Here is a 27693-nt window from a genome sequence, read left to right as displayed (position 1 = left end):
AAAAAATGAATAAACTGTTCTTCAGTTATCTTTCTTTGAATTTTTGTTCCTTGACTTTTTGTGCGAGTTTTTTTCTGTCGATGTTCATTTCTGAGCAGAATAAAAAGCTGTCTTTATATTCAAGGCTAATGGCCACCCATATCACACTACACTGGTTAAATCATAAGTCAAAGTGTAAACTTATAGCCAAGAACCCCTCTAACCAAAAGCTCACATGGCTTTATAATATGAACTAAGACACATCCTTGACTAAACCAAAAAAGATAAAAAGTTCCCCTACAATGAGCTTTCCATAAAGAATATATCTTTGCTTACTGCTCTTTAAACATAACAGTGCACTATCTGACCAAATCCAACAGTACTTCTGACAAAAATATAGTCAAACGCATGTTTAGACCCACCAGTTAGAGTATTATTCTAAGTGTTAACGTCCAGGGCATTGACATGTATTCATTAAACTGCAAGAGAGGTATTGTCAAAAAGAAACAATAAACATGTACCTTTTTCTATTCTGAGCGAAGAAAAATTTACAATGAATATACTGATACACAGTGAGAAAAATAATGTTTCATAACATGTCACAAATTACTGAAAGTATTAGTGATTTAAACAAAGATGGGTAAGTTGAGAGCAAGATCACAAGTACTTTAGCATTATGACAACATACAGCATCCCCCCCCCCCCCCCCGCAAGATTTTTCAATGCGGAGCATTAAATGGAAAAGAGTACCATTCTTGCCACCAGCACTTATAAACCCTGTTTTAACTTATCAAAATGCCATTTGTCATTGCTTAAAAGCATAACAGCTGCCAAACTCAGACCTATTTACTGCCAAAGAAAGAGTAATGACCAAAACAGGTTACACAAATTAGACATCTATGGCTTCCCAGTTTTACATGATTCTTATCATGAGGTGAAGAGTAGACAGAGTCCACCAATTCCCCTCTTTCATTAAACACACATAAAACAGACTTAACACAACTGTGAATCACATACTGTAAATTGCAACAACACGATTGCGTCCAACTGAACTTTAGACAATTAATCATTCCTTTTTGATTGTCAGGTCACAGGTACATGCATAGATTTACACACAAAGTAGATTTCCTTGAGGCTGAAAAAGTCTGTAGAAATGGCTTAAGGCACATTCAGACAAAAAGCCTGTGTCTGTCCGTCCGTTTAAGTGATGGTAACTGACTAGGGACCTCATATTCATACCACAACATGTGTCTTTTTATCAGAGTGCCTTTTCACCAGGAGCAAACTGAAGCCATATTGCTGGTCTATTTTTGTATTTTCTCAGGAATCTATAATATTTAGTATGTTTTCACAACAAAATTTGACCAAGAGTATGTATATGATTTCAGATTTAACCATTTCAACAAAAATTGTGTTTGAAAAATTAGCCTGGCTCGACTTGCCCTAATTTACAGAACTTGATGGAAGAAATTTTATAACCGCTGTAGAGCAAACAAGATGGACTTGAGACCGTTAATCTATCAACTCCCTTTAATGTGTGGAGACATAACTTCAGTCTGAACACTAACAAGCGAGATATAAGAATTGAATTGGTGTGCCCGTGTGATGGACGGTCACGGATCTTTGGTCTAAGTGCACAGTTATCCTGACTTTTTCAGGGACCCAACATTGGACATAGTACAGCCATTAGTCCCACTGCTTTTTAATCAAAGCCCGACTGTTTTTAAACTGGGAGGCCATTGACTATCTAACATTACCCTTCATGGTAAAGTAATCCTGTGTGCGGCTGTATGGGAACAGCTAATTTCCTCAAAAAAAGAAAGAAATCTGAACTGTAAAATAAGCAGGCGTTTTTGAACAGAATTTAAACATGACACATTTTTTCAAAACTTGTCCACCTTCACCTTTCAACATTTTTACGCTGTCATTTTCTATCTTTATACACCCTAAAATAGAACATAACATTGATGAAATGGGCACATATGACATTGAAACAATTCAGATTTCAGCTTCAAAATATAATATATGTTTCTCTTCCTGAAAAGTAAAATACAGAACAAAAGCATTTTAAAGAAAAAAATACATTTTACAATAGCAATATGATATGAAGAAATCACAATAATTTGTTTGCTATACACAAAGGGTATTTTTTTACTCAGATCTCCTATCAACCTTTAGCATTCACACAATGACTGCCTTCGAACGTCTCTTACGACATATTGAATTCTAATTCAGATATCACTGAATCTTTCACAGTTCCCAGCACACTTGACTCTGAATTTGATCTCCAAAACTTCACAAAATTTGTCTGTGAAAAAGAGTATTAAATAAGAAAAAAAAAGAGAGATAGAATTTCCACCATACAGTATCTCAACAGTAAGCTAATGAAATGTAAATGGACATACATAACACAAGCCAGAATAAAGAATGAGAAAGACAGGGAAGAGGGATACCGCACATCATTCTGTGTTTCCCGAACAACAGAAAAGCCAATAAGTATGTTCGTCCTACTTTGCCTTTCTAAATGAGGAAGCATAGAAACTACTTTTGCTCATTCATGCTGTTTTTCATGTACAAAACAAAGAAAAAGTATCCCAACACCAATTATATCACTATCACTGCCATAGTCCAAACACAAGCCTGTACACACTCCTCAACTTTTGAGACAGTCTTCACTCAGCAGGAGTTCACACAGAAGGCTAATAAGTTCATAAATTATACAGCTTTCACACTGAGAGGATCATCCACAGATCTAAGATGAGGCTGTTGAGCAAACTGGGCGATGTTGACTGGACTTGCTCCCAGACCAGACAGGTGGAAAAAGTAAGACTGCTTCTCCACTTGAACTGTCATATTCGACACTCCAGCCTCTTTGAAGATTGATGTAGCCTGCAAAACAAGGAATAGATTTTTTTTTAAAGCCATAAATGGCCGTTTCATTAACTCACTTACTACTGGACCCTTTCACCAGTCACAAGCGTTGAAGACTGGCGTTTTTCGAAGTATTTCAATAAATCACCACAACTCTCAGAATTACCCTATTGTAATTATTTTTTGACACAAGCTTAACTCATTCGCTACGTATTATTTTCGGCTTGTGGACGAATTCTTTTCTGGAGGGCGAAATGAGATGATGACTAGTGCGCAGTTCACAGGTCTTTGGGGCCATAAATTCAAATAAATATCAACATATTATATACCAACATTTTCAGTATGGTTTGTAGAATACACCTGCATTATTTATTTGCGTATTTTTCAACTTTGGTTCCTGTAAGAGGCGATTATGCAACACAATTGTGATTTGATGCGGATAAAATTGGAAAATAAAAAATTTATAATCTCAGGTGAAACTAAAAAAACATGTTTGCACCTAGTCAAATGATACCTCAAAATAACCATAACTGTATATAGAACAGGAAAATATTGAAAAATGTGCAGTTATTTACATACATTCCATAACAAAATAATTATACATTTTGTTGTGTAAAAGTACTAAGACTGGTGTCTGGGCTATAATTTGGGCTTCGCGATAAAACAAAGTCGAATAAACTACGAAATCATGTTTCAAAACTGAATCAAACTTCTGATTTTCGGTGGAAACGCTTGACCCGGAAGTCAACATTATATTATGACCTTTATTTTAATATGGATAAGCGGATTGGAATAGAAACCAAGCTAAAATTGAACGTCGGTTCTCAAGCCGCCGGGGGCGGCTTAACGTACTGACGGCACCTGAGCCGCGCCGCCCCCCACGGCTCGGCGTAGCGAATGAGTTAATCTAACACAAAAAACTAAAGTTGTCTTAGTCTAATACTTTAATTTGTATGATTTTTTAAAAATTGACATGAATTTGATTTTCCGAAAAATTTCCAGAGACATGACAGGTAGAACGAAATTCACAACAACAACAAAAATAAAAGTTCGAAGTGTAGTATTTTGATTTGTATGCATGTGTGAGTGTTTGGTGAAAATATAAAAGCTGGTCTGTGCGTTGATTCAGACCCATGCACTGAATTACATGAGACAGATGTACGGCACAACGTTGTGATTTCGTTGCGCGAACAACAACACCAGTAGTAGTGCTAGATCTAGCCCTAAAACTACGACTCGGGCCGTGTTCGGGTACATATCCAGGATCCTAACTATTACACACATCATATTCTGAGACACTAGAACTAGTAAAAGTACAGAAGTATCGAAAACGGCGAAATTATGTGATTCTTGTTCATGCGACTTCTTTGACCATTACTACGACGTGACTGTCGGATTACTATCAGCTGTATAGAAAAAAACAAAGCGCGAATTCCGGTCAGTTCAACCCAAGTTCGGGTCACTGTCCTTCACCTTCAATAACTTAAAAACTACGGGCCCCAGAGATACGAAACGAAGTCTAAGTAGCTCAGGCTTGGCCAAACAAGGGTATGAGGCGGGCCAGGCGATTCGTGCGTGATTTGTAGAGCGAAAAAAAAATTCTAAAGTTGGTCACGCAGGGCTCGTGGGAACCGTCTCGAGCGTCGCGGCAGGGGTCACACAACTGTTGTGTGAACCGTCTTAAGTGAGTTAAAGAGTATGATGACATAAAGCTTGAAAACAAACCTATCTACTCCAACTCCCACTCTAACACCTAAAACTACAAAAATAACAGTATCAGAAAAGTACAGACCTACAGTACAGTGGAATATCAGAAATTAAAAAATTTTAATTCAGGAATTCGCACAAGACAACAAATGTCGTTCATCATGGACAAATAACAAATTTATTATCTTAACAGAGTGAAAACTCCCAACTGTTGACTGTTTTATGCAACATGGTTACTGCACAAAACATACCATCACTTACAAGGTACTTTATTACCCTATATCACAGCTTTCACATTTCCCAAACAACTCACACTTTACTTTTATTTTTCCGATCCAGCGGCCATCTGAGTTCTAGCCCTTCGGCCTGTAAACAACTCACACAAAACAGGCAATACTGAAAGCTGAAGTGGTACCTGTGCTATAATTCTCTGCTCCTGAGCTTGAGGCCAAACTTGTAGGTGCACCATGCCATGCACTTTGCTGGCAGTGTGTGACCAGTAATGAGGTTCTCGATACGACAACACCCCTTCAATCGTTAGTATCTAAAGAAGAGTGAAAAGAATAGTACTTGAAGAAAACTGTTAAAAACAATTTGAGCATCAAAATATTTTTGTTTGAATACTTTGGACACAATTTTCGCTACAAAGTATAAACTGTACCAAAGCTAAACAACATCAAGTATGAACATACATATATACATCAATAAATGCGAATAATATTAACAGATTTGAATAGCCCTGCACAGCAATTTATTAATCAAAGAGTCAAAAGGTAATTTTCCATTAGTAACAAGCACACACAGATATGGAATAAAATTTAAAATTCATTTGTGAGGCACCAAGACTAAAAAAAGTTCTTGAAAGATCACAGAGGTATAAGTCTAAATAATTCCCACACATGCATATGCTGTTCTCCATCCAGCATCATTAGATCTTCATTGACTTACTAAAAAGGAAAAATGTGCTATTCCCAGTATGATAATTTTGTTGTTGATACAAATGATATGCAGAATAAAACAAATAGGGGGGAAGATATATATATATATATATATATATATATATATATATATATATATATATTTCCTGTTAGTGTAAGATCTTTCAAAGTTGGAAAAAGAAACTTTAAGCAAATGTCATACCCATCTTGTGTAAAAAAATAATTGGAATAATCTTTTATCTGCTGGAATCATTTTCCGTCTACTTAAATCAATTTCAAGACTACTTATTTCTGTGGATTAGTTCATGTCTTAGACTGATGTCCATTTTATAATAATGGAATGGGTATTCTTGTCTCTCTCTCTCTCTCTCTTCTGGCGCTGTGGCTTCATAAGCGGTCAGCGATGCCGACAGCACGCAGGAACTCAACACTCGCCCGGGGGTCCTTAAAAAGTGCTGAAAGTGGGTTACTGAAATGTCCCAGCAGACGGGTTCTAGCACGATAGCTGGCGGGACACCTCAGGAACACATGGTCCATAGTTTCGTCCTCCTCCTTGCAGGCTCGACAGGACGGATCTGGGTTGTCTGCTGGCGCAATTTTGTGGAGATATGATCTCAGCTTGGGCGATTTTCCACCAGTTCTCATTTGGGAGAGAAGCCGGCGGTCCTGTCGTCTGAGCGAGGCCTCAAGCTGGAATGACGGCGGCTGGGCAAACGGCAGTTTGGGTTTCGCCTCTCTTTTCCACTTTGCGCGGGTCGATCGGTGGATGACGGCTTTAGCTGTCGAGAAATCGATTGGCGTGTCAATCTGGGTAAGCGCTGTTGCTTCTTTGGCGATGCTGTCAACTTCCTCGTTCCCAGCCAGTCCGGCGTGGCCTGGAATCCACTGTAAGTGGATGGAACATTCAGAGCGTTGACAGAGGGTGTGCAGATGTTGCCAGATTGAGCAGGCCACCTTTTCCGATTGGTTGGTAGGGCCGTATGAGAGGCGCATGACTGCTGATCTAGAATCAGTGTATACATGGATGCGTGCACTGTTCGGAAGGCTGCCTGCTGTATGTAGTGCCACAAGCATGTCAAGCGCTGTGTCGAGAGCTACAAGCTCGGCCCTGTAGCTGGAACAATACCGGCCCGCAGGTACACGTTGGTCGAGTTCGGTATCGCCGGTCTTGATCAGTATTCCACTTCCTCCATACTCAGTACCGTGCTCAGCTGAACCGTCAGTCCAGACTTCTACATCGGGCAGGGGGAGCGAACGAATTGTAGCCTCTGCTGCTGCTTTCCTGACAGCTGGTTCATTAGCACGTTTGCAGTCGGCGACAAGATCGGTGCTAAAAGTCACGTTGTATGATGCAGCCTTCCACGGTTGTGTGGGGGGTAAAACAACCAGCTCCTCACGTGGGTACGTATCCAGTTCAGTTTCGGCTACGAGGTTCTGGGCATGCTTTCTCCAGTTCGACTTGCCTGTCCGCGTGGGCACTGATTTTGTTGCGGAGGCTTTGCGTTGGTTCGTTGTAGGCAGACGCATGGACTTCTCGAATGAGATGGCAGTCAAGGCATCAGCTCTATGCCTTAGTGGTAAAATGTCTGCTTCGATGAGGAGGCTGTCCACACGAGTATCCCTTGAGCAGCCTGTGATGATTCTTGCTGCTTCATTCTGCTTTCTTTCCAGTTTCTGCAGATTGGAGGGTTTGGCAAGAGGCATGTAGGCAGGGGCACAATAGTCGATAGCTGACCGACAAGTAGCATAATATATAGGCTTTATGCATTCCCTGGAGGCACCCCAGGTGGTGCCTGTAAGGGCTTTCAATGGTCGAAGTCTGCTGGACAGTTTTAACTCAAGGTTTTGGATGTGGGCGTTGGAGGATAGAGTACGATCAAGTGTAACCCCAAGTAAGGTGGGGTTGGAGTTGAAGGTGATGGGGGCGCCTTTGAGTGAGAGTGTTGGTTTTCGCTTGGCCTCGTGGGTGCTGGTGGTGAAGAGGGTGCACTCTGTTTTCTCCGTACTGATCTCCATCTTGTTTTGCTTTGCCCACTGCTCAAGTAAGTTTATGGCTGCTTGGACACTGTTTTCAGCCTGATTTATGTCTTCGTTGGTGGCGTATATTGTATATATTGGAACACCAGGTCAAAATAAGGCGCTAAACATGTATTTAAAAAAACAACTCTAGCTTTGGTTTCAATAAAATTTGTTATGTTACTTTTAGCTCTAAAAAAAATAACTGCCAGCACTAAATGTTCATCCAAAAAAACCAAACAAAAAAACCCCCAAGAACGAAGAATGAAAAACACTCTAGTAAGAGACACTATCTTTTGGCTGCTCTTGTTTAATTCATTCAGAATACAGTAAAATTGTCTAAAACAGCCAGCCATAGTCGAGGAGAAAAGTGGCCATCTTAGACAGGTGGACGTCACACAGTGTCAATATAATGTTTAAAAAACCCACAAAGGAAGGAAATAGGAAGTGGCCATTTGTTCAAGCGATTGTCTTATACAGGACACCGTCAGAGGTATTAGAGAAAGTTTGACTCAAGTTTCAGTATATTTCATAGTTTTCACAGACCAAGTGCAAATTCCTAATAAAACTACAAAACTAAAAATGAGTACTCTTGTGTAAAAATGTATGAGTGAAAAAAGGCAGTCTGACAGCAAAGAAAATATTTTGCTTCTTTATGTTATTCCCTTAACTCTGTCCCATTGCACCATTACGGTTGACACCCCATAGCAGTAGTATAGCCTTTGAAATTGTTCATCTGTATCACAGTCCAGCATGGTACCAACAGAACTAATGGCGCACCTGTAACAGATGACAAACTATATACAGCACACTGTGTCAAAGAATGGTGAGGTTATTGGACCCTTGCTCCACCTCCTCGCTTTCCCAGCACTAAGGTGGAAAGTGACAGAAAAAGTTTGAAAATTCCGTATCATGGCAAATTTTGTCTCAGGGAATTCACATCATTCATCTCACCTTATCTAATGCTGAGCTGAGGGAACTTTCAATCTGTTGAGGAGATCTCAGGAGCAGGATCACAGCAGTCTCTCTCAGCAAAGGTATAACACTTAAGAATATTAATGCTGCTATAAACAGGGAGCAGATGGGATCCGCAATGTTCCAACCAAAGTGTTCAATCAAAAGCGTAGAGATGATGACTCCGACGCTGCCCATGGTATCAGCCACCACATGAAGGAACACACCTTTGAGAACACACAGAAGAAGTAAATATTGAAGGTCTATACATAAAAATTAATTCACAATATTTACACGCAGCAAAGATGGCTTATAACTTCACATAAAACATAAACCTTTCATTAACTAAGTAAAAGTCATATTCTCAATTCTATTGTTTGCCTTCCCATCCGCCATCCACCATTTAAAGTGAATTTAACTTAAAATCAATACAAAGGCCAGGTCCTTCCAAATTTACTGAACCCTATCCGTACGCCCTGGGGTCATTTTGTACCCCCGGGGTTGTATTCTTCATATTTTAGAATACTTCTAGTGCGAAGATCTCTTTGAAACTTTCAGTATTTCTCAAAAAATCATTTTGACAGACTGCTATGCAAAGCGTACGGATAGGATTAACGAGTAAATGTCCTCTTTGGAAAGTGGTGGCACAGAGTTCCCCACGTCGAAAGGATATGATAGTAAAACACAACATATGGATAGGGTTAAGAGTATTCGCAGGGGTATTTAAAAAATCACTGAGGTAAATGTAAGATATTAAGCATGTACAACATACATTTTGAAATAAAATTGTAATCACAAACATTTCACTTTGGCAATTGCAATATTGATGCACAGAAATCCTCTAAATCCTCCATCCCCCACCATTTTTTTCTCTCTTACTGCTCCTCACTGATAACTTCTAGAAGGAAACAAAAAAAGTTTAAACAAGACACAACAGTTCCATTTACGTGGAGGAGCATAACAGCAACAAGATTTACAATGGCCACCCTTACAGAAACTCTCATGTTGCAATGAAACGTTAGTGAAAATCATGTAATGATCTTATGCGTTCAACACTTCCCTTTCAAGAGTACTCCAGAAGTTCCAACAACTTTTAAGCCAATATAAGTTATTCATTGTCCGTGTAAAACCTGAAATATTCACTAAAAACCCTCTAAAGTCACATGAAAACAAAAAGAAAACATTTGTACCTTCCATGTTGGTGTTGTGATGAGCATGACTGTGTGAACCCCCAGAAGATGAGGCAGGCTCAGACGAAGATGTGCCATGGCTGTGGCCATGACCTCCACCATGACTGTGGCCATGACCTCCACCATGGCTGTGACCCCCACCATGACTATGGCCATGACCTCCGCCATGGCTATGGCCGTGACCTCCACCATGACTGTGACCATGACCACCACCATGGCTGTGGCCATGACCTTGAAATGCAAATATTCCTACCAGATTGACTAGAAGCCCAAGTACTGAAACAGTCTGAAACAAATGAAAAAGAGGAAAAAGGCATAAATACAATACTATGAAACAAAGACTCTGTGCACCTGTGTGAATAATGCTAATACATTTATGTATGTAAAAATATTAGCCAGTCTGCTTATGTGTATATTTGAGTAAACACAAACAATTGCACTACAATGTATATTAAAAAAAGGCAATTCTAAAAAAACAAAAAAAGACTATCATTAGGGTAGTGTCTTGGAGGAATTATGACACCAGCACTGTATCTGTTTAAAGACAATAAAGGGCACTTATCCCATTCTTGTTGCAACATTCACATTTAAAGATTAAGATTGTTAATTCAAAATAAAATATTTGCAAATTATATACAACTCAGATTACACAGTTTACAATACGAGAAGAAAAAAAAATTATATGCAAAGTTTGTGACCCCCCCTCCCCCCAAAAAAAAACCAACCCCAAAAACCCAACACATCTGAAATTTTATTGTAACAGCTCCTCTCTAAACAACAGCCGATCTGTGTTGTGCTGTCAGGAGAAAACGCCTGTGTTTCTGTTCAATGTCCACAATTTGAAGACCAGCCATTTTGTTCATAATAACCAGGTCAACTCCAAACAATATATACTGGCTATATCAATGCAAAGGCCAACGAATAAGAGAGGTACATGTATTTGTATGTGTGTGTGTGTGTGTGTGTGTGTGTGTAAGTGTCTTTGTGTAAGTAGGTGAGTGTGTGTGCTCATATGGGCGCGAACACACACACCTACCCATCCCTCACATTATACACTACTGTATAACATAATGTACATACAAATAAACACGAAGTGACCAACAAACAGACATAAAGAAACAGCACAATATAGTTAAAAATGCACCAGCTGGGTACCCCTTCGATGAACGGACCAAAAGAATCCGTTGTCAAGTCATTGTGGAATCAGTGCCCACTGCTTGTGAACGGAAGCTCACTTGTTTACAATGGCGTCTTAGAAGATGGACTTTCCCAAGATTAGCTCTAAACGAAACTAAGGAAAAACTGAAAATTACACTACAGTGACTTCAGACTCCTTAATATAACTGTGCACCCTCTAAATGATTCTGAACCATTGTTAATTTTCTCAAATTCGAAAGTTAAGTGGTTCGGAAGTTTTAGGCGACCAAAGTGATCAATTTTCACAAATAAAATATATATAGATGAGCGTACCAGTAGTTTCTCTGTCTTTACTTCTGGGGGTTCAAAGAGCCGCCCAAAAGCTTCACTGAAGACAAAGAAAGAAATGACCACCAGGAATAGGCCATTGATAAAACCCGACAGCACTTCCACACGATCATATCTGAGGACGAAATAAGACGTAAACAAAACATCAAGATATTAGGCTGTTTGATTTTGTACATTAGTATGTTTTTGTTTTTTCCAAGATACTGTTCTATTTTCCAACTGCATTGTAACTTAGATGATAATTACCAACGAACCTTTACACAGTCATCAAGCACTCGGTAAGAATGTCGTACTGAGAAGCTCAAACAGCAATATACTTTTACAAGTTGATCTGAGAAAATCAAATGCAAATCTTCCACTTTCTCTTAACACATTACACCCTAAGGGCCTGGGCGGGAAGTCCATTGTTAGATCCTAAGCAAGGGGAAGGAACCCACCTCCCGTGAATACAAACGTTAAAAAAAAACACATTTTAAAAATACAAAACAAATTCCAAAAATCCTGAGAAAAAAAAGCTAAAAAAAAAAAAGTGAATGTAGTTTCAGAAAAATATAATTTTATGTATACGCAAACTGTTGGAAATGTTCTAACTTTAGTTCAATTGGGGTGTTCGACCCGCCACTCTCACTCTCAGCCTCGCGGTCGGACCCTAGATCTAAATTCTAGATTTTCTACGTCTGATCAATCTGAATCGCCCCAAACTCTTGCTACAACGTTTTCATCAAAATCTGAGTCATCTGATCTGTCACATGCTTGTTTTTGCTCAAATCCATTGTTAATTCCTTTTTCAAACTCAATTGTGTCGCTTTTCAACAAGTCGAGACACCTTCGAAGTGTCGGCAACGCGATCGTACTTTGATCGGCTCTGATACTAAAACTACTGGCCCGAAAAATTTCGTTTCGATATCAAACGAAAGAAGAAACTTTTTGCAGTAACTATGCAAATCAAAATCTCTGCCCCAGAGTCTCGTCAAGGCAGAACTTCGTTTCTAAAGACGCCAGGTCAGCGTGGGCGGTTCCGGGCGAGTCAGGGTGGAGTGCGTAAGGGAATTCACGGGCGGTCCCGGGCGAGTTAGGATGTAATGTGTTAATTGAACAATGCTTATCATATTTTCTATAGACATTTTTTTTAAAAGCACCCCCCCCAACATTTTCCTCAATGACAAACTGCATTACAGAGAATGAAACCAGTGAAGTTGATGCAGCATAATGAATTTCAATGCGTAATTGGTTTCTTTTATTCTTAAAACAGATGTTATGGTGCCAAGCTTACCCGTATGAAAATATTCTGGTGGCTTTCCATCTCACCATGATGGAGGCATAGAGACCCATCACCAACGCAGAACAATCAAAAAGCATGTGGAATCCGTCAGAAATCAAACCCAAGCTATTGGTCCACACACCATACAGAAGCTCCACAAATGTAAAACCTAAACAAGAATGAAAAGACAAGTCTGTTCAACTGGGGGACAAGATGAAACAAACACACCATCATATCTTAGTGTTATGCTGGTACAAATCTGTACTAGTTTAATTCAGAATAATCTTATTAAAAAGGTCATCTATTCTTTATATGAATACTGTCACAATATAAAAGATTTTATGTACATTTTGAGCAACAGATATATCAGTGAGACAAATATAACCCTACAAAAACAATTAACAGAAACTTAAAACCAACGAAAAATCTAAGATGCTGAGTCTTAAGTCAGGCTGTGCCTTATTGCAGTCAAATAAATAAACATACATTTTGCCGTAAATTACAATGCAGTTTGTCTGCCATCCACTTGGTGTATTTAATATTATATTACTATACGTACAAACATAAAAAAGGTGTCAGAATCAAGAATAACTACATTCATTGAAATATATTTATTCCAATTCAGAATAACATACCCAGATTTATGCAAAGAAAATAGAAAATCTTCCTGGAGTCTCCATCGTCTAAGATCTGTCTCAGCCCATTTCTCAAGACAGAGAGGACAGACTGAGATGTCTTTTGAAGGGCTTCACTTGAAATGGAGTAGAGTGGAAGGCCTGCAGGGTTGTAGCCAATAAAACTGCCTTTTGCTGCTCTGTCTCGGGCCATCAACATACGTGTGGCTGGGAGAAATTGTACAGATAAATTATTTATGAGCAATGGTAAGTGATACTTTCAACACTAAAAACTCCCAGTGGGAATATAATGGTTTCTCAAATATTAGATTTTTATTTTTGCAATTTGACCAAAAACTTAAATAAAGTGGACCTAATAAATACAAGCAGACCGTTACAGAGAGGGTGGTTTACAATATTCTCAACATCCAAAATCATTACATTATTGATAGTTAAAAGAAGCTATTCAATGATCAAATCACAATTTTCTTGCCCTTAGACACAAGGCAGAATCCTTCTGTGAATAAATTTAGCCATGCCTGCAGAAGACAAACAAATTTTCTTTAAACCTTATCAGGTAAAGGACACGACCCAAGAAAAACCAAATGGTCTCCCTACAGGATTTGCAATTTTATAACCATAAATTTATTAAAACAAACATTTTCTTCAAAAATAATACGTAACTGTACATAATAAATTGCCTTGCCATCTGAGAATTTTTTTAAAATGACAACAATAAAGTCTGTTGTCAAGTGCAGCATGAAAGAATGCTTTCCAAGGAGGAGAAATGAAGAAAACTGCTTACCCAAGAGGAAAGCGGACACACTGAAAATGACTCCAGCAGACAGGACATGATCCTCTGTGACAATGTCGTTAAGCTTGTGCATGGTGGTCACCCTGGTCACATAGGGGTGAGTCCACGTAAGGCTGAGAAATATGGCCGCACTGAATATAGCCAGCGGTGCCAGGAAGGCAGCCTTCAAAGGCTGGAGATGACTGGTTGCTAGGCCATCGATGTAAAAGTCAAACACCCCCACAAACAGAATGACTAGAGTCAATGGGAAGAACACGGAGAACCAAGACTGGACCTCAGTCTGAAACATACATGTTATTGCTTGTTATTACTTTTCTTTCTTTTGAAATTAAAAACCCTATTTAACATTAGTACAGAATACATAATTTCCCGGGCAGAGACCCAGGTCTGATAAGAGAACGCTGGAGAGAGGCTTAAATATTCCAAGACGTACAAGAAAAAGTCTCTCAAACTAGAACCTCAAACTGCAAGGAGATATCAAATGCATTTCCTTCTGTGTCACAGCAGCAGGTAGAAAGTCAATGCTTCATACTTGATTAATGATGGAAAAAAAATGTTGTTCGAAAATATGGAGTGGCTAGCCGGCCGATCTGGGGAGGCTAGCGTTTTGCTACTCGAACGAATTCGGTCGATTAACCTGCGCATGTTCCGGGCGAACGAATTCGGTCCCATCTACCTAACTTTTCTCCCAGTTTATCAGTGGCATTCATTGGATCTATTGACACCAAATATGATTGGATTTCCATTCTTTCTCCCTGAATACATCTACAAAGAGACTAGTACCTCAGAAAGACGAACTTTTAGGAAAGGCTCATATAGATCTAATAGTCAGATTGTTACTGGTTACATTTCTTACGTGAAAGTTTGACTCTGACTGCAATGAACTGACCAAATTGACATTATAATACATGTATGAAGATGGGACTGGCCATAATGCGTATATACAATAATGACTATTGCATCGGGTCAGCTTGTAAACCGACGCAGAGAGAAAACGACAGGAATCAGTAATTCTAATAACAACCCTCCCCCCCCCTTTCTCTCTCTCCTTCTCATTCTTACTCTCTCTCTCTTTGTGTGTCTTTCTCTCCCCCCCCCCCCTTCTCTCTCTGCCCACAGACAAAATTTCTCACTTTCAACTCAGTGCTGGAACGTTTGTTTACACTCGTACCACAGGCCCTCATGCGCTAAGACGAGGTAGATCTAGCGCCCAAGTCTCGTTCGGATGCGAGATGGGCAATTAAAACATCTTGGTAGTAGTCAGACAATCTTTGATAACATCATGACGCTGCATTTCTATGGTTAGTAACTTTGTCATTGGCATTCTGATGAATGATAATAATTAAATAATAAAGGGTGAAAGAACTAGGGGAAACCTCGGAAGACGACAAAAATAGATGGCGGAAAAACATCATCTATGATCTATTTTGGGCCAATCACAGAGGTGTGCTAGGTGCTCTCAACAGCTTCAAGTAGCTCAGAAGGCAGCGAGGCTGTGTTTACGCTACCTCAGACTAAGACTAGATCTAAGTGACCGGCTCTGGATGGGCAGAAAAATGCTAGCCACCCGAGATCGAAGAAATCCCCACTGGCCAGTAGCGTCAGGCTAATCGACCGAATTCGGTTGAGTAGCAAAATGCTAGCCACCCTAGATCAGGTGACTAGCACCGGCCTAGAAAATAACCTTGCATAAGATGCTAGAACATTTTTTTTTCAGAATAGCAGTGATATTATATTGATATCTAAAGTTACAATGTCATAGGTGCCAGTATGAAAGGACTTAAATGATCTTTCTGTGAACAGATTAACTGAGTTTGAACCCGTACCTCTCTGAGGTAAAATTACCAGTCTAAAGTCTTGGCTAGATTTCATAATGGTGAAAAGCAATTCAAATGCTCAAAGGAAAATTGTTCTTTAAATAATAACCCTTAACTCCTAGAGAAGGACAAGAACATGTTTATGGAGTTAATGGTTGATACTGAAAAGAAATCACTTACAGTTGAACCTATTCTAAAGGCCACTTGGCCAAGACAATCACCCGTACTAACAAACACATTTCACTTTCTCCCTTGCTTTTTATTTCTACATAATAATGACACTGTCATTGACATCCACCTGTCTAAGACAACCACTTTTCTCCTCTACAATGGGTGGCCCTCGCGGACAATTGCGATTGTAGCTACACAGTAAGGAACTTCTCCAAAGTAAAGGTCAAAATTTAGTAAGGGTAAATTCCCTATTTACAGCGTACCATTCAAACATGCTGTAAATGTTGACCCCAAATCTGTTATAAAATAAAATATTTTATGAGTAACCCAAGCATTTTCCTAACAATATCAGAACATCTACAAAATATATTGTTAGGGATGACATACCTCCATTGTAAAGAATATAAAACATGCCCAGGGCCACAGGAAAGCAGTTGACACAACAGTGGACAGACTGTGGAGTCTCTTGGCCCCGCCAACTTCCACTGACAACTTCTTGGCTGCAGAATTGTAGCCGCAGTTCAAGCAGAGAGTGAAAAATAGGAGCAGTACACCACCCTGGTAGAAAAAACAAACAGGGAGAGGAGTTGAATCATTTATTTATAAAAGCCTCGTTTAGTAAAATGTAGGCCTACATACCAAACAGAGAGGGAATTTTTACTATATGCAATTATTCGAAAGGGGAAGACAATTTTAGTTCCTATGTTTCAATAATAGTTTTAACAAAAGTCCATTTTCCCTTTTGATTGTAAATATTCCTACAATCCCCCCCCCCCCCAAAAAAAAAAAAAAGAAAAAAAAAAAGAAAAGCTGATTGTCTTTTAAAATCCTGATGAAAATGAAATAAAAGTTGAGAACACACTACTTTGCAATTGTAAATACTCTGCAATTTACTTTCTGAAAATAATGGCATTTACTGGGAACACAAGGCTACATTAGACTATTGCAGAATTTGTGTAGCCACCAGCTACTCTTCATTTCTAAAAGTAAAGGTAAGCATCTTGCTCGGGTACATGGTCTATGATGTAGGAATGAAAAGATAATTTGTAAAAAGTCAACCAGCAGCAAGTGATTTTTCAACACCGCCTCTGTCCCCTTATCCCATTAGGATACAAAATTATTGTAGTATTTTTCAATGCATAAACTAGTGTGTGCCTTTTTATTTGGGCGTATGCTGAATAACTTAGGCAGTTGGGCATTTTTGCGAAAGTAGAGCAGAGCTTAAATCATGAACTAGCATGGTGATGGTCACATATCTTTTACCAGAAAAAAAAACCCAGACTCTAAAAAGAAGCATGACCATAAACTTTTCTATTGGCAAGCAAATGCCTTGTGCTTGACTAAAACATCTCTTCCAAAACAAAGCACCTTAAAATCTTTTCAGATAACAATTTTGTGAGTTCTTTCTTAGAAGAATTATTGCAGGAAATATTACAAACCTTGTGATCAGACCAGCCTAGAAAATCAATACCATGCTTGAAAAAGTGATGAAAGATAGTATGATGATGGATGGTCTCACCTGCAGAAAAGAGGAGAAAACAATAATTTTCCAATTTTTGGTAATAGAAGGCGAAATCATGTGCGCCCTGGAAAAATCCTTACATACTTGAAATATTTTTGTATTTTAGAAAGAGTAGGCAGTTTACGCCTTTACACCCTTAATTGTGGAAAATAAAAATGGAGGTCTTTTTATAATTGAATTCAGATCTGTTTGTTATGATTAAATAGAGGAGAACTGTGAAGCAGCAACTTCTAATAATTTAAAGAAGATAGTGAAATGTCTTTTATAACAACTAGATTTTTACACAGCTATAAATGAGATTCGTGGGTTGCCTTCTTTAAAAAAAGATGCTGCCCATACTACCTTACAATGAATGAAACCTTCCACACAATGTCTACTGAAATGAATGGACCATATTATCATGTTATCGTATTGCCTCTTAACAAATCTTCAGAAATATAAGGAAAAAAGTCTTACCATCCTGATCTCCAAGCACATTTAGTTTCTCATCATGATCAAAAACTAAGAGGGCCAACACCCCAACAAGAAAGAATATGGCTCCCCTTGCCTGTTTGTGAAAAGACATGTTTATAGAATTTCCATTAAAAGCATTTTCAGAATATGAGTCATTTTAGCTGTTTTTAACAGCATAATTTTTAAAAAAATTATTGGGCCAACCACTGCTTCCCTACCCCCCCCCCCCCCCCGCGGAGGCGATGTCTGCATGGACATCATATGTTCTCGAGGTGGAGGGACTCCCCCCCCCCCCCCCCCCCCCAAGGCATTACAAACTGAAGTAGAATAGAATTCACTATCTTCTGAGCTAGGAAAATGAGCTCGGGTTTAAATAACTTCATTGTTATGTAATCTCTCACACCCTACATAAACAGCTGAATAATGTATCTTGACTGACAAGAGACAAATAGAACAACACAGCAGCAATAAAATATGTGAGGCATGCTAACAAAACGAGTTACTTCTCGCAATCCAGGAATCGAGATTACGGCTGAAAATCACACTGGGGTCAGATCTATAGATTTTCAATTGATTCCATTGTGCTCAAGTCTACCGTGTCTTTTATTATTACATACTTACAAATTGTATAAACTCCACCTATCAAGTTGATGTATCAATTCCTATTAGGCTAAAATCCGAGAAGTAACTCATTTTGTCAGCACACCTCACATATATTTTTAGTATTTGAAACTAGATGCTAACTGAAAAAAAGAGAAGCTATGTGACATTCTGTTCTGCTGTCTGAGCAGACACTTAAAAAAGAAGTCTGAGAGGGGTTAGCTTTTAATACAATTTTGGACTGCTGTATGCAGAAATAGATCTCACCCATTTGAGAAGATTTGGATGCAACTGTAAAAGAATGCAGCATTTGAAAATAATATAATCTTTGCTTGTTTAACATGCATAGTTCACTTAAAGCCTTACCTTTGATGGACCTCCTCCCCCATTAGAAGAAAATAAGGCACTGGCCCCTGCCAGTATCACAATGTCTGTGTTTTCAAACAACACTATTGATCTGTATTTAAGAAAAAACAAACAACTGTATATGATACCATTTTCTATTGTTTCAAAAAATGAAGGAAACAAACATAACTTTGAATTTAAATAAATTACAAGTATATAAGAGACTTTTGAGAAAACAATTAGTACAAAAATTAGTTGAATTACTTTCTAGTACACATTTTGAACCTCGGATTACTTTTTGCTCATTTGTTATTCTGATCAGGACTAATACATATGTATGGCTGCACAAGAAAACCATAGCTTCTCACAAGCTGTTTCCCACATACGTGCCAGTTAAGTTAAATAATGAAATAAAGTACAAATTACTTAGAAAGATATGATAAGATAAGAAGAAATACATCTTTATTGTCCAGATCCTGGCACATTGGTTTGGTGTTTCATCATGTACACACACACACACACACGTGCACACACAAACATGCACACTACATGCATATGTGCACACCCATATACCCACACACTCTTCCACACAGATCCTCTCTTCCACACACATCTCTGCATATAAAGACGTCCTGAATCAAAATTTGCCCATATCTCAGTTTGCAAATTTTGACCAAAGAGGAAGAGTTTTCTTGTGCCACCACTTGTATAACTCTTGCATTATGCCCAGACTTGAACATGCTGTTTGTTGCATCAAGTCTCAAACCACGACCAGCATTCTTTGCTTAGCTGGAGCTACTCATTATGTGACTGACACTGACCATTAAATGCATGCCTTTATAAACATTAACATGATCAAACCAAACACACATATTGTGTCATCTAGAAAAATACAAAAACAAAGAAGGCGCCACTGCATTATACTTCTTCGTTCTCAGGAAATTCTCCCAACTAAGATGCAGTAGTCACAACTGACATATCCTGTATCCCAAAAGAGTAATCAAAGACTTGTGAGATTTACATTTTAGTAGCAGGAAGGACAACTTGAACAAATAATATGGCATTATAGATTAAAACAAAAATAGATATCAAACCAAGTACCTTAAAGGCCCACACTGAGTAAGACCAAACATCCATAAATAGCTGATCCCACTGCCAAATAAGGCATGTCTCCAGATTCTGAACCACTGGGTAAAGAAAAATTATGGAAAATAAATCAACCCATACATATATGAAGACTTCAGGGGGGAAAAAATGCAGTCACATTCTGGTGATTTTGTGAAATCTTAAGTTTTAAAGTCTGGAGTGAGGGCTCTCGTGGCCAAGAGGATAAGGTGTTCGCCTCTCATTCAAAGGTCCCGGGTACGAATCAGGGTTGCGACCGGAAAATTTTCTTCTCTAAAATTGTCTCCTTTCACCTCCTTTCCTGCTCTCTAGCAATGCTCTGTCGTCTGCTTTCGTCTCCACTTTCTGCCCCCACCCCATCATCTCCTTTGCTCTCTCCTCTGGGCTCCTGACTCTTTCTGCAGCCTTTCTACTGCTACTCCTTGGCTCCTTCTTACTGCTGTCATTCAGCCACACCCCTGATCTTCTGGTAGGAAAGATCTATACCTAGATTTCTCGGACAAGGGCGAAAAATCTCGGAGGTCCCGTGTGCAAGTTGCGCACGTTAAAAATCCCTTGGTGGTCTAAAATCGACAAGAGTAGGCTTTAGCCGCCACCCGGGTAAAATTCCAAATTTCCTACAAACTGAAAAATGTTTCATGTGTCCCGTTCGCTCATATGACCTTATGCAGTTGCGAGCGTGGTGAAATACTTACCCCCCCCCCAAAAAAAAAGTTTGGAACATCGTATCCCCAAAAGATTTATATTTACAAAACCCTGTGAGTTTTCTTTTTCAAAACTTTACGTTAAACAGTACTGTTATGAAGCCTCCATAAGTATAACTTAAAATTTAAAAAATGTGACTGCCACTTTTCTTCTCCTGTAGTATTCATTCTCATAAAATGTGATGATTGGCATGCAATACAAGTAAAAAACACAAATTACCAGCTTGAATTACAGAAAAGTGAAATGTTTACAGTTACAAAACATTTATCTGTCCCTAGCATTCTGTCTTGCAATTTCAGACTGAATGGTAGTGCTTCAAAGTATGCATTAAAGTCCTCCTATTGCAACTGGTCTGTAATGAAAGAGCTTATGAATCCAGCTAGTACAAAAATGGGAATCATATTTTCTGTTAAATCATATTAACAGAGTCGAATTTTGCTTTCTACTTCTTTCAGACTTCCATGTGTCTCCACTTTATGAATGATGTTACTTTGAAAAGAAACACTTAAAATTGCAGTAATTTGAATTCATTATACGCATCCTATAATTTCATGTGAGAATTATTAACGATTTTATGAGAACTTCAAGCAAACATTCGTTAAATAAAAAGACTGAAAATCAAACTTTTATCAAACAAATAGAAGAAGCAATACCTGATGCTTTGATAGCCTCGGCCCATTTGTGAAAGGTTTTTGCAGAAGCACTAATGGCACTGAGGTCCTGAAATTAAGACAGTAGCACAACAATGAGAAAAGTAGAAAAATAAAATAATACCTTTACAACAAGCTACACAAGGACAAAACAACACACTGAAACAAATATTATCTGACCCTCACATGAAATTTTCAAAAGTAAAAATGGAAGAACATGGAATCCGCACATTTAGAAAGGTACGAAAGCTGGAGCTGCATACCAACAAAGCAGCAAGAAATGAGTGACTCCATACATTATAAAGACTTACTGTTACTAATTGCTTAAATCCATTTGCAACAATAAAACCTGAAAGCTATTTGAATTGCTTTGATGGATTAAAAATAAAAGCAAACATAAAGAAAACAACATCATTGAAACCAGAACTGAATTTACAGTTGAACATTATGAAGACTAGACCAACCACACAAGTATCGTAGAGAAAAAACAAACTTACAGACAACATTTAACAGTTTTTACAACAAAATGTTTTTCACCATTTTTATTTTCTACAAATAAATGATCATTTATAGACATATCAGCATAGGACAAATAGTAACCGCACAAATAATGTTACATTAGCTTGCTTTAAAAAATTCTTGAGCCTACATGACAGAAAGACTTTCCGAGAGGTAAATCTCTAATTCGTAATAATAATGAGTACACAAAACATAACATGAAGTTTAAGACGAACCTTACCCTGCTTTTAAGAAGAAAAGAAACACAACCACAGGAATGACCTTCAGGAGGTCATAGGCAATATATAAGCCTACTGCTTTCAGGAATTTAGAAATAACAAGAAGCACGATATACACAGTCAACCTGTGAAAAGACAAAGATTCACATTGATTATTCTCAACAATTCTATCACGTAAACTGACAAGGAACGTTTTTCCCCCTTTATATAAACATTAAAATATATATCTTCTTTCTGCATCGACTTCTAAAATGGCTATGGAACAGCCAAAAGTATGAAAAATTCTCCACGATACTTATAATACTCAGCACTTGATAGAGTTCCTATATTTACCCCTCAATCTTTCAATTAGTCAGGAAAATGAAATCACCTGAGAACTTTTTCAGAAGGAAATTACAACTATGTATACATAATTTTTTACACATCGTTTTATAATTCATGAAAAATACTTTTTTTTTAAAGCTTCAGAAATGATTTCCACGTGTACAAAAAGAAATTTCCGTAATGGCTTTAACAAATATCCTTTTAAGAAACTCCAATAACCTATGTGTTTTCAAAGAGAAGTAATTTATAGTTACCCAGAAGGAGGATGTATGCTCCTACTTGGGAGGCCATTGCTGAACCGTTGCACCATTTTTGTCTCAGCTGCAAACAAGAGTTACTGAAGCCTGTTTCTTTCTTGCATTCTGCTTGGCAAGCTACTGAAACCACCCCCCCAAAACAATATAATTTCATTTTAATATAATGATACATAAAAATTGAGTGCCACTTGTAACTTATCTCTTGTGTAATTTGTAAGAATATTTCTTCCTTTGTGGTTAGAAAATCATACGTTAGCCTACAAGATTCATAATAAGACTTTATTAGGGCATGTAGCAAGACCCGTCCTATCCTAGCGCGCAGCCCCTCCTTAAAACGCGCCACCCTCAAGCAGTAACGCACATCCCAGCTGATTGTCGTACACACCCGCCCTCACTTTGCCTCACAAATACCACTACTGAGGGAGACAGGCAAACGAAGCAGGCATAGAGCGCTGGGCCGATGATAGGGGACAAAATTTGCTTCTCATTAGTTATTGTGCGGTTAACTCCCCTCTCACCAGGGACTGGCAAGGTCACTTTTTATGCTTAGGGTAGCGCAGACTACCTCCTCTACTCTAGTATGAAAAAAAATCTTGAAACTTTTTGGACTCTGTGAAAATAGATGAAATGGATGTGTGCAGGGACTAATAATTTATGGATCATTTGCATAAATCTCGTATTTTGTTTTTGTTTTATTTTGTAAGGTTTTACAGCACTCACAACTGCATAAGGTCATATGAGCGTGCGGGACACATTAAACATTTTCAGTAGGTAGGAATTTTGAATTTGCCTTGGTGGCAGCCAAAGCCTACTCTCATTTGCAATCAATTTTGGACCACCAAGGGATCTTTAACGTACGCAACCTGCAAACAGGATCTCAGAGATTTTTTGCCCTTATCTGAGAAGGCTAGTCCTACCATAAGATCAGGGGTGTGGTTGAAAGACAGCAGTAAGAGGGAGCCAAGGAGTAGCAGTGGAAAGGCTGCAGAAAGAGTCAGGAGCCCATGAGGGGGCAAAGGTGGTGAGGGGTGGGGGAAGAAAGTGGAGACAAAAGCAAACGACAGAACATTGCTTGAGAAGGAAAGGAGGTGAAAGGAGACAATTGTAAATACAACAAATTAATGTACGTCACTATCCGAATTCGAACCCGGGACCTATTAAATGAGAGTCAAACTCCTTAACCTCTAGGCCACGAGAGCCCTCAAATCTTTCTTGGTAATCATCAACACAAAGATACATGTACACATGCATACACATGTGCTCAAAGAGACTAAAAATATAAAATATTTATCAATATTTTACGTATCTGAAGTCAGGTAGATCTAGAATCTAAGTTGCAGTCAATAACAATTTTAGAATTCCAGGTTTCTGTATTCATCTGGAAAATACCCACCTCTGAGTTTAGTACAGTAAAGTAAGGTTAATAAATTGAAGCATGCTACTGACTAGCACAAAACTGAAGTATACTACTAGTTGTAATGCAAAAGTGTCGACAGAGTGTCACAGATGTGTATACTTTTGTTTTGGTTAAAGAAAGTACGCTAGACAGTGAGAGTGCAAAGAGTTGATTTTATATGGCAACCTATTTTTAGAACACGATGCAATGATCAAAATATACAGGAAGGCGTTACTGATAAACTAGCATGGTTTTAATCTACGAAGTGACTATTCGGACTCGAGTCCGAATATGAAAAAATGTTATTCGAACTCTGATTCTTGACCAGCATGACATCACTTCCGACTTCTTGTGACTCGTGACTCCAGCTTCCTGTCCTGCTTCACTCGTGACTCGCCTCAGGCTGGGTAGAGACCGGGATCACTTCGGGCAAAAAGGCGTTTTGTGCAGGAGCCGAGTTTTAATCTTATGATGAATTTCAGGCCGGCCTGAAAAGTTTCATAGCGCTTCTAATAAATGTTTGTCAAGAGGTCATCAGAAGCAATTAAAGATGGCTTGTTAGCGTGTGTCGGGGTCGGATGGGCGATCTGCACATGTGTGGCTGTGTGCGTGTCGGGGAGGGGGGTGGGGGACTATCTATCGGTCCGGGTGTTGAACATCCCATACGCGTCAGTTTTTTTTTCCCCCGGCAACTGATCATTATACAATAATAAGCTAGTCTTGACGTAGATCTACGTAATGAATTGTGCGCTGGTGTATGGAATCAAAAGTTGCCGTATTCTCAGCTCTACACAGCAACACAACTTTTCCTTGGTAAACAATCGAGATGACACAGGCTTGTGTATTTGAACGAATCGGTTTTTTTTTTTTACACAGCTCATAATATGCAGGTGCCAGGTGGTTTGCTAATCTTCAATTTTACCTTTTTTTACAACAAAGAAAGTGGGAAACATGGGGGGTGGGGGGGGCGTATCAATGAGGCGGCGGGCATCGGATCTGCAGAAAAGGTGTGGGGGAAACTAAAAAATGGCGGAAACTTGGAAGCACTGAACGCAGACCTGCCACTCTATGAAACCTCAAAAATCAGGATCTCAGGGAGAAAAAAATCGGGATCAACAGCATATCACCAAGGTGACTGCCAAAGCTGACTTAAAAATTTTCCAGTGGTGTCCATAAATTCCTTGGCCTATATGCCCTCTGTGTGTCTTTGTTTGTTTGCGTGCGTGTGTATGTGTGTGTGTGCGTGCGTACGTACGAGTTATCATTATTTTTTTTGTAAATCCTGAAGCGCGTGCGTACGTACGAGTTATCATTATTTTTTTTGTAAATCCTGAAGCATCGCTTCAAGCACTCCTAGTCCAAGTGTCTATACCCCCCCCCCCCTACCAATAAGTCCCGAAATACATGAACTTAAGTTGACCCCGTCAACAGACGGTCCCCGACACGCAGGACTCACACGGCGATAATAATATGTCACGTGACGCGAATGCGCGATTGAAACAATTTTACTTACGGGTCCAACTAACAGAGCGTTCACACGAAACACTCGGATGAGCGACAGTCGTTCTACTTCCAGGATAGCGAGGGCGGCCGACCCACCGACCAAATGTACCAACAAATCTCTTATCCCTCATAATCATAATGTGTTCAGACTAAAGCAACGACAACGGTCGTATGTTAGTCTTGTCAGCACAGTTACATGTAGATCTAGTTGTGTAAGGATTAGAAAGACTGTTGCTCGTCCGAGTGTTTGATGTGAACGCGCAGTTACCAGACCTCGGACAAGGCTTGTTTTGAAAGTAACAGCGGAACTACTAATATTATCGATTATTAAATGTCCCAAATTGTAACAGTTACCAGGCTGTCATAGGAGAATTCTGAGAGCGGGAAAAGATCACACACTACTTGGGGCGAGTCAACTACTAAATGCGGCATCGATATTTCGGGAAATAGTGCTCAGAGTTCCTACAGACAAAAAGTTCGACGGGTGCTTCCCGCGATAAAGGAAAACGCAGAGTAAGTTTTTAGAAAGATCCAGCACAACAGCAGACTGGGACAAGAAATCGGGATACACGCGATCGAAATCGGGAGGATTGAGATTTGGGGCAAAAAATCGGGATATCCCGACTAAATTAAATCAGGATGAGTGGCAGGTCTGTGAACGAATCTATAGAACGAAGACACTTCCTTTTTTCCGGACCCGAGTCCGAATAACATTTTTTCATCGAGTCTGAATAAAGAATTTTTTTATTCGGACTCGAGTCCGAATGTGAAAAAATGTTATTCGGACTCGAGTCCGAATAACGACGGCCTTAATCTAATCATTATCATACGTACAAATCACAATATAATCTAGATTCTATTTTAAAAAATAAGCATCCTTGTAGCCTACTCTATCTAGATTAGATCTATCTCTACTATAGCTACCCTATATGCAAAGTTGTCAGTAATTTGGTACATCTTTTATTCACCTTTCCTGGATTCAGATGATATCATATAAGGCATAAGGGTTAGGGTTAGGGTTTGGGCAAGGGTTAAGATTTTAGGGCAATAAATAAACCCTAATGATGCTACACTAACTCTAACCCGTTCCTTATATTGCCTTATTATCTTAATTCAATATGTCATGTATGTATAGTATGTATGTAGTATGTATGTGAAACTGAAATAGAGACCTGCGAAGACGACGATGGTCCCTTACTTTACCTTATATTTTATTACCTGAATCCAGGATAAGGTTAACCCTAGACCTTATTTACCCTCATCCAGCAAATATGACTAAAACTTATTAATGATTTTTATTTAACCAAACTGGAAAATTGCTTTTTAGTAAAATCTTAAGTTGCTTTTTAAAGTCGTACTCCTCAGGCTGACCTGTGCCGTGTCCGGTCTAAAACAACAGTTAGGGCCTACTACGATTCTCCGACGTGTATTGATGTAGAACCTTCATCTCGATCATGAAGACATTACAATGCTGAGCAACAATATATTTTATTTACCTTCGACTAGTCGACGCAGTAGTTCATACTGAATCGCCTTGGAGTTTAAGTGAGAGGTAGAGTGTCACAGTGTGATGTTGGCACCTGGCATCACAAACAGTTTCATTGTCTCCCCTTGAATCTAGCCAGTGGTCGGAATCGTAGAAATACTATTCTATTTCTTAGTTTCCTAAAATAATTAATAGTCAAAATTTTACCCTCCTGGTTTTTTTTTAAAGTTTAGGACAGCAAATGAAGTATTATTTCAACCGCAAATAACGGCTAAGTAATGAAGAGCTAAAGATGACAATAAACCACAAAGGATATCTCGGCTCATTTTTGGTTTTGGTGTTCACTATATTTTAATTAGTTTTCGTCATTTAATACAAAAAATGGAAAGGTTTTTTAAAACGTACACCAGATTGGGGCGAGAGCTTAGCGTACAAGAGTGGTGCTCTAAATTTAAGTATGAACCAACACTTTTTTCTGTACCTGTATCAACATTTCACATCTTGACCTGCTTTCTTTTTTTCTGATTCTATCGTAGTAATCTAGAGTGAAGATACATAATAATTATGTATTTGGATTGAGGTGTATTTTTTATACTTCCCTCAGATACCATTTAAAACGTCCCTTGCAACACTAGTACTAGCTCGATGTCTATTTGCACGAACGCATACAGTACGTACAGAAATAAATAACTATTACATTATTCCCGTCTACACAAACTGCTAAGAAAACTGTTGGAATTAAAATCAACCTTTAATCACCCCATCCTCGGTGA

General features: G+C 38.8%; 1 protein-coding gene across 2 annotated transcripts; it reads right to left on the bottom strand.

The window, feature by feature from the left end:
- Window positions 1-27013, bottom strand: LOC101846419 (zinc transporter 5). Of its 2 annotated transcripts, none has more exons than XM_005095651.2 (17): window positions 26931-27013; window positions 22533-22655; window positions 21957-22079; window positions 21221-21287; window positions 19839-19924; window positions 18759-18849; window positions 17796-17886; window positions 17257-17336; window positions 16205-16375; window positions 13821-14109; window positions 13037-13243; window positions 12414-12570; window positions 11126-11255; window positions 9656-9941; window positions 8466-8692; window positions 4973-5101; window positions 1-2868 (listed from the first exon to the last, which is right to left on the bottom strand). In XM_005095651.2, the coding sequence occupies exons 2-17, from the start codon at window positions 22586-22588 to the stop codon at window positions 2695-2697; spliced, it is 2364 nt and encodes a 787-aa protein (XP_005095708.1). In that variant the 5' UTR covers window positions 22589-22655; window positions 26931-27013; the 3' UTR covers window positions 1-2694. The 2 variants fall into 2 exon arrangements, with proteins under 2 accessions (XP_005095708.1, XP_005095709.1); XM_005095652.3 differs by having other exon boundaries at window positions 22533-22652.
- Window positions 27014-27693: the final 680 nt, after the last annotated feature.

This window comes from Aplysia californica, unplaced genomic scaffold (genome assembly GCF_000002075.1).
Source record: "Aplysia californica isolate F4 #8 unplaced genomic scaffold, AplCal3.0 scaffold00110, whole genome shotgun sequence".
NCBI classification, from domain to species: Eukaryota; Metazoa; Mollusca; class Gastropoda; order Aplysiida; family Aplysiidae; genus Aplysia; species Aplysia californica.
The sequence above is the reverse complement of the archived record's forward strand: the minus strand, read 5'-3'. Positions and strand labels throughout refer to the sequence as shown.

Excerpts from the sequence above, each read along its gene's own strand:
- LOC101846419 (XM_005095651.2), bottom strand. The coding sequence starts at position 22,588 with ATGGTGCAACGGTTCAGCAATGGCCTCCCAAGTAGGAGCATACATCCT. Across the intron at positions 17,887-18,758 it reads GGGGAGGAGGTCCATCAAAG|GCAAGGGGAGCCATATTCTT; the intron begins GTAAGGCTTTAA and ends TTTCACAAACAG. Across the intron at positions 5,102-8,465 it reads TCAGCTCAGCATTAGATAAG|ATACTAACGATTGAAGGGGT; the intron begins GTGAGATGAATG and ends ACTCTTCTTTAG.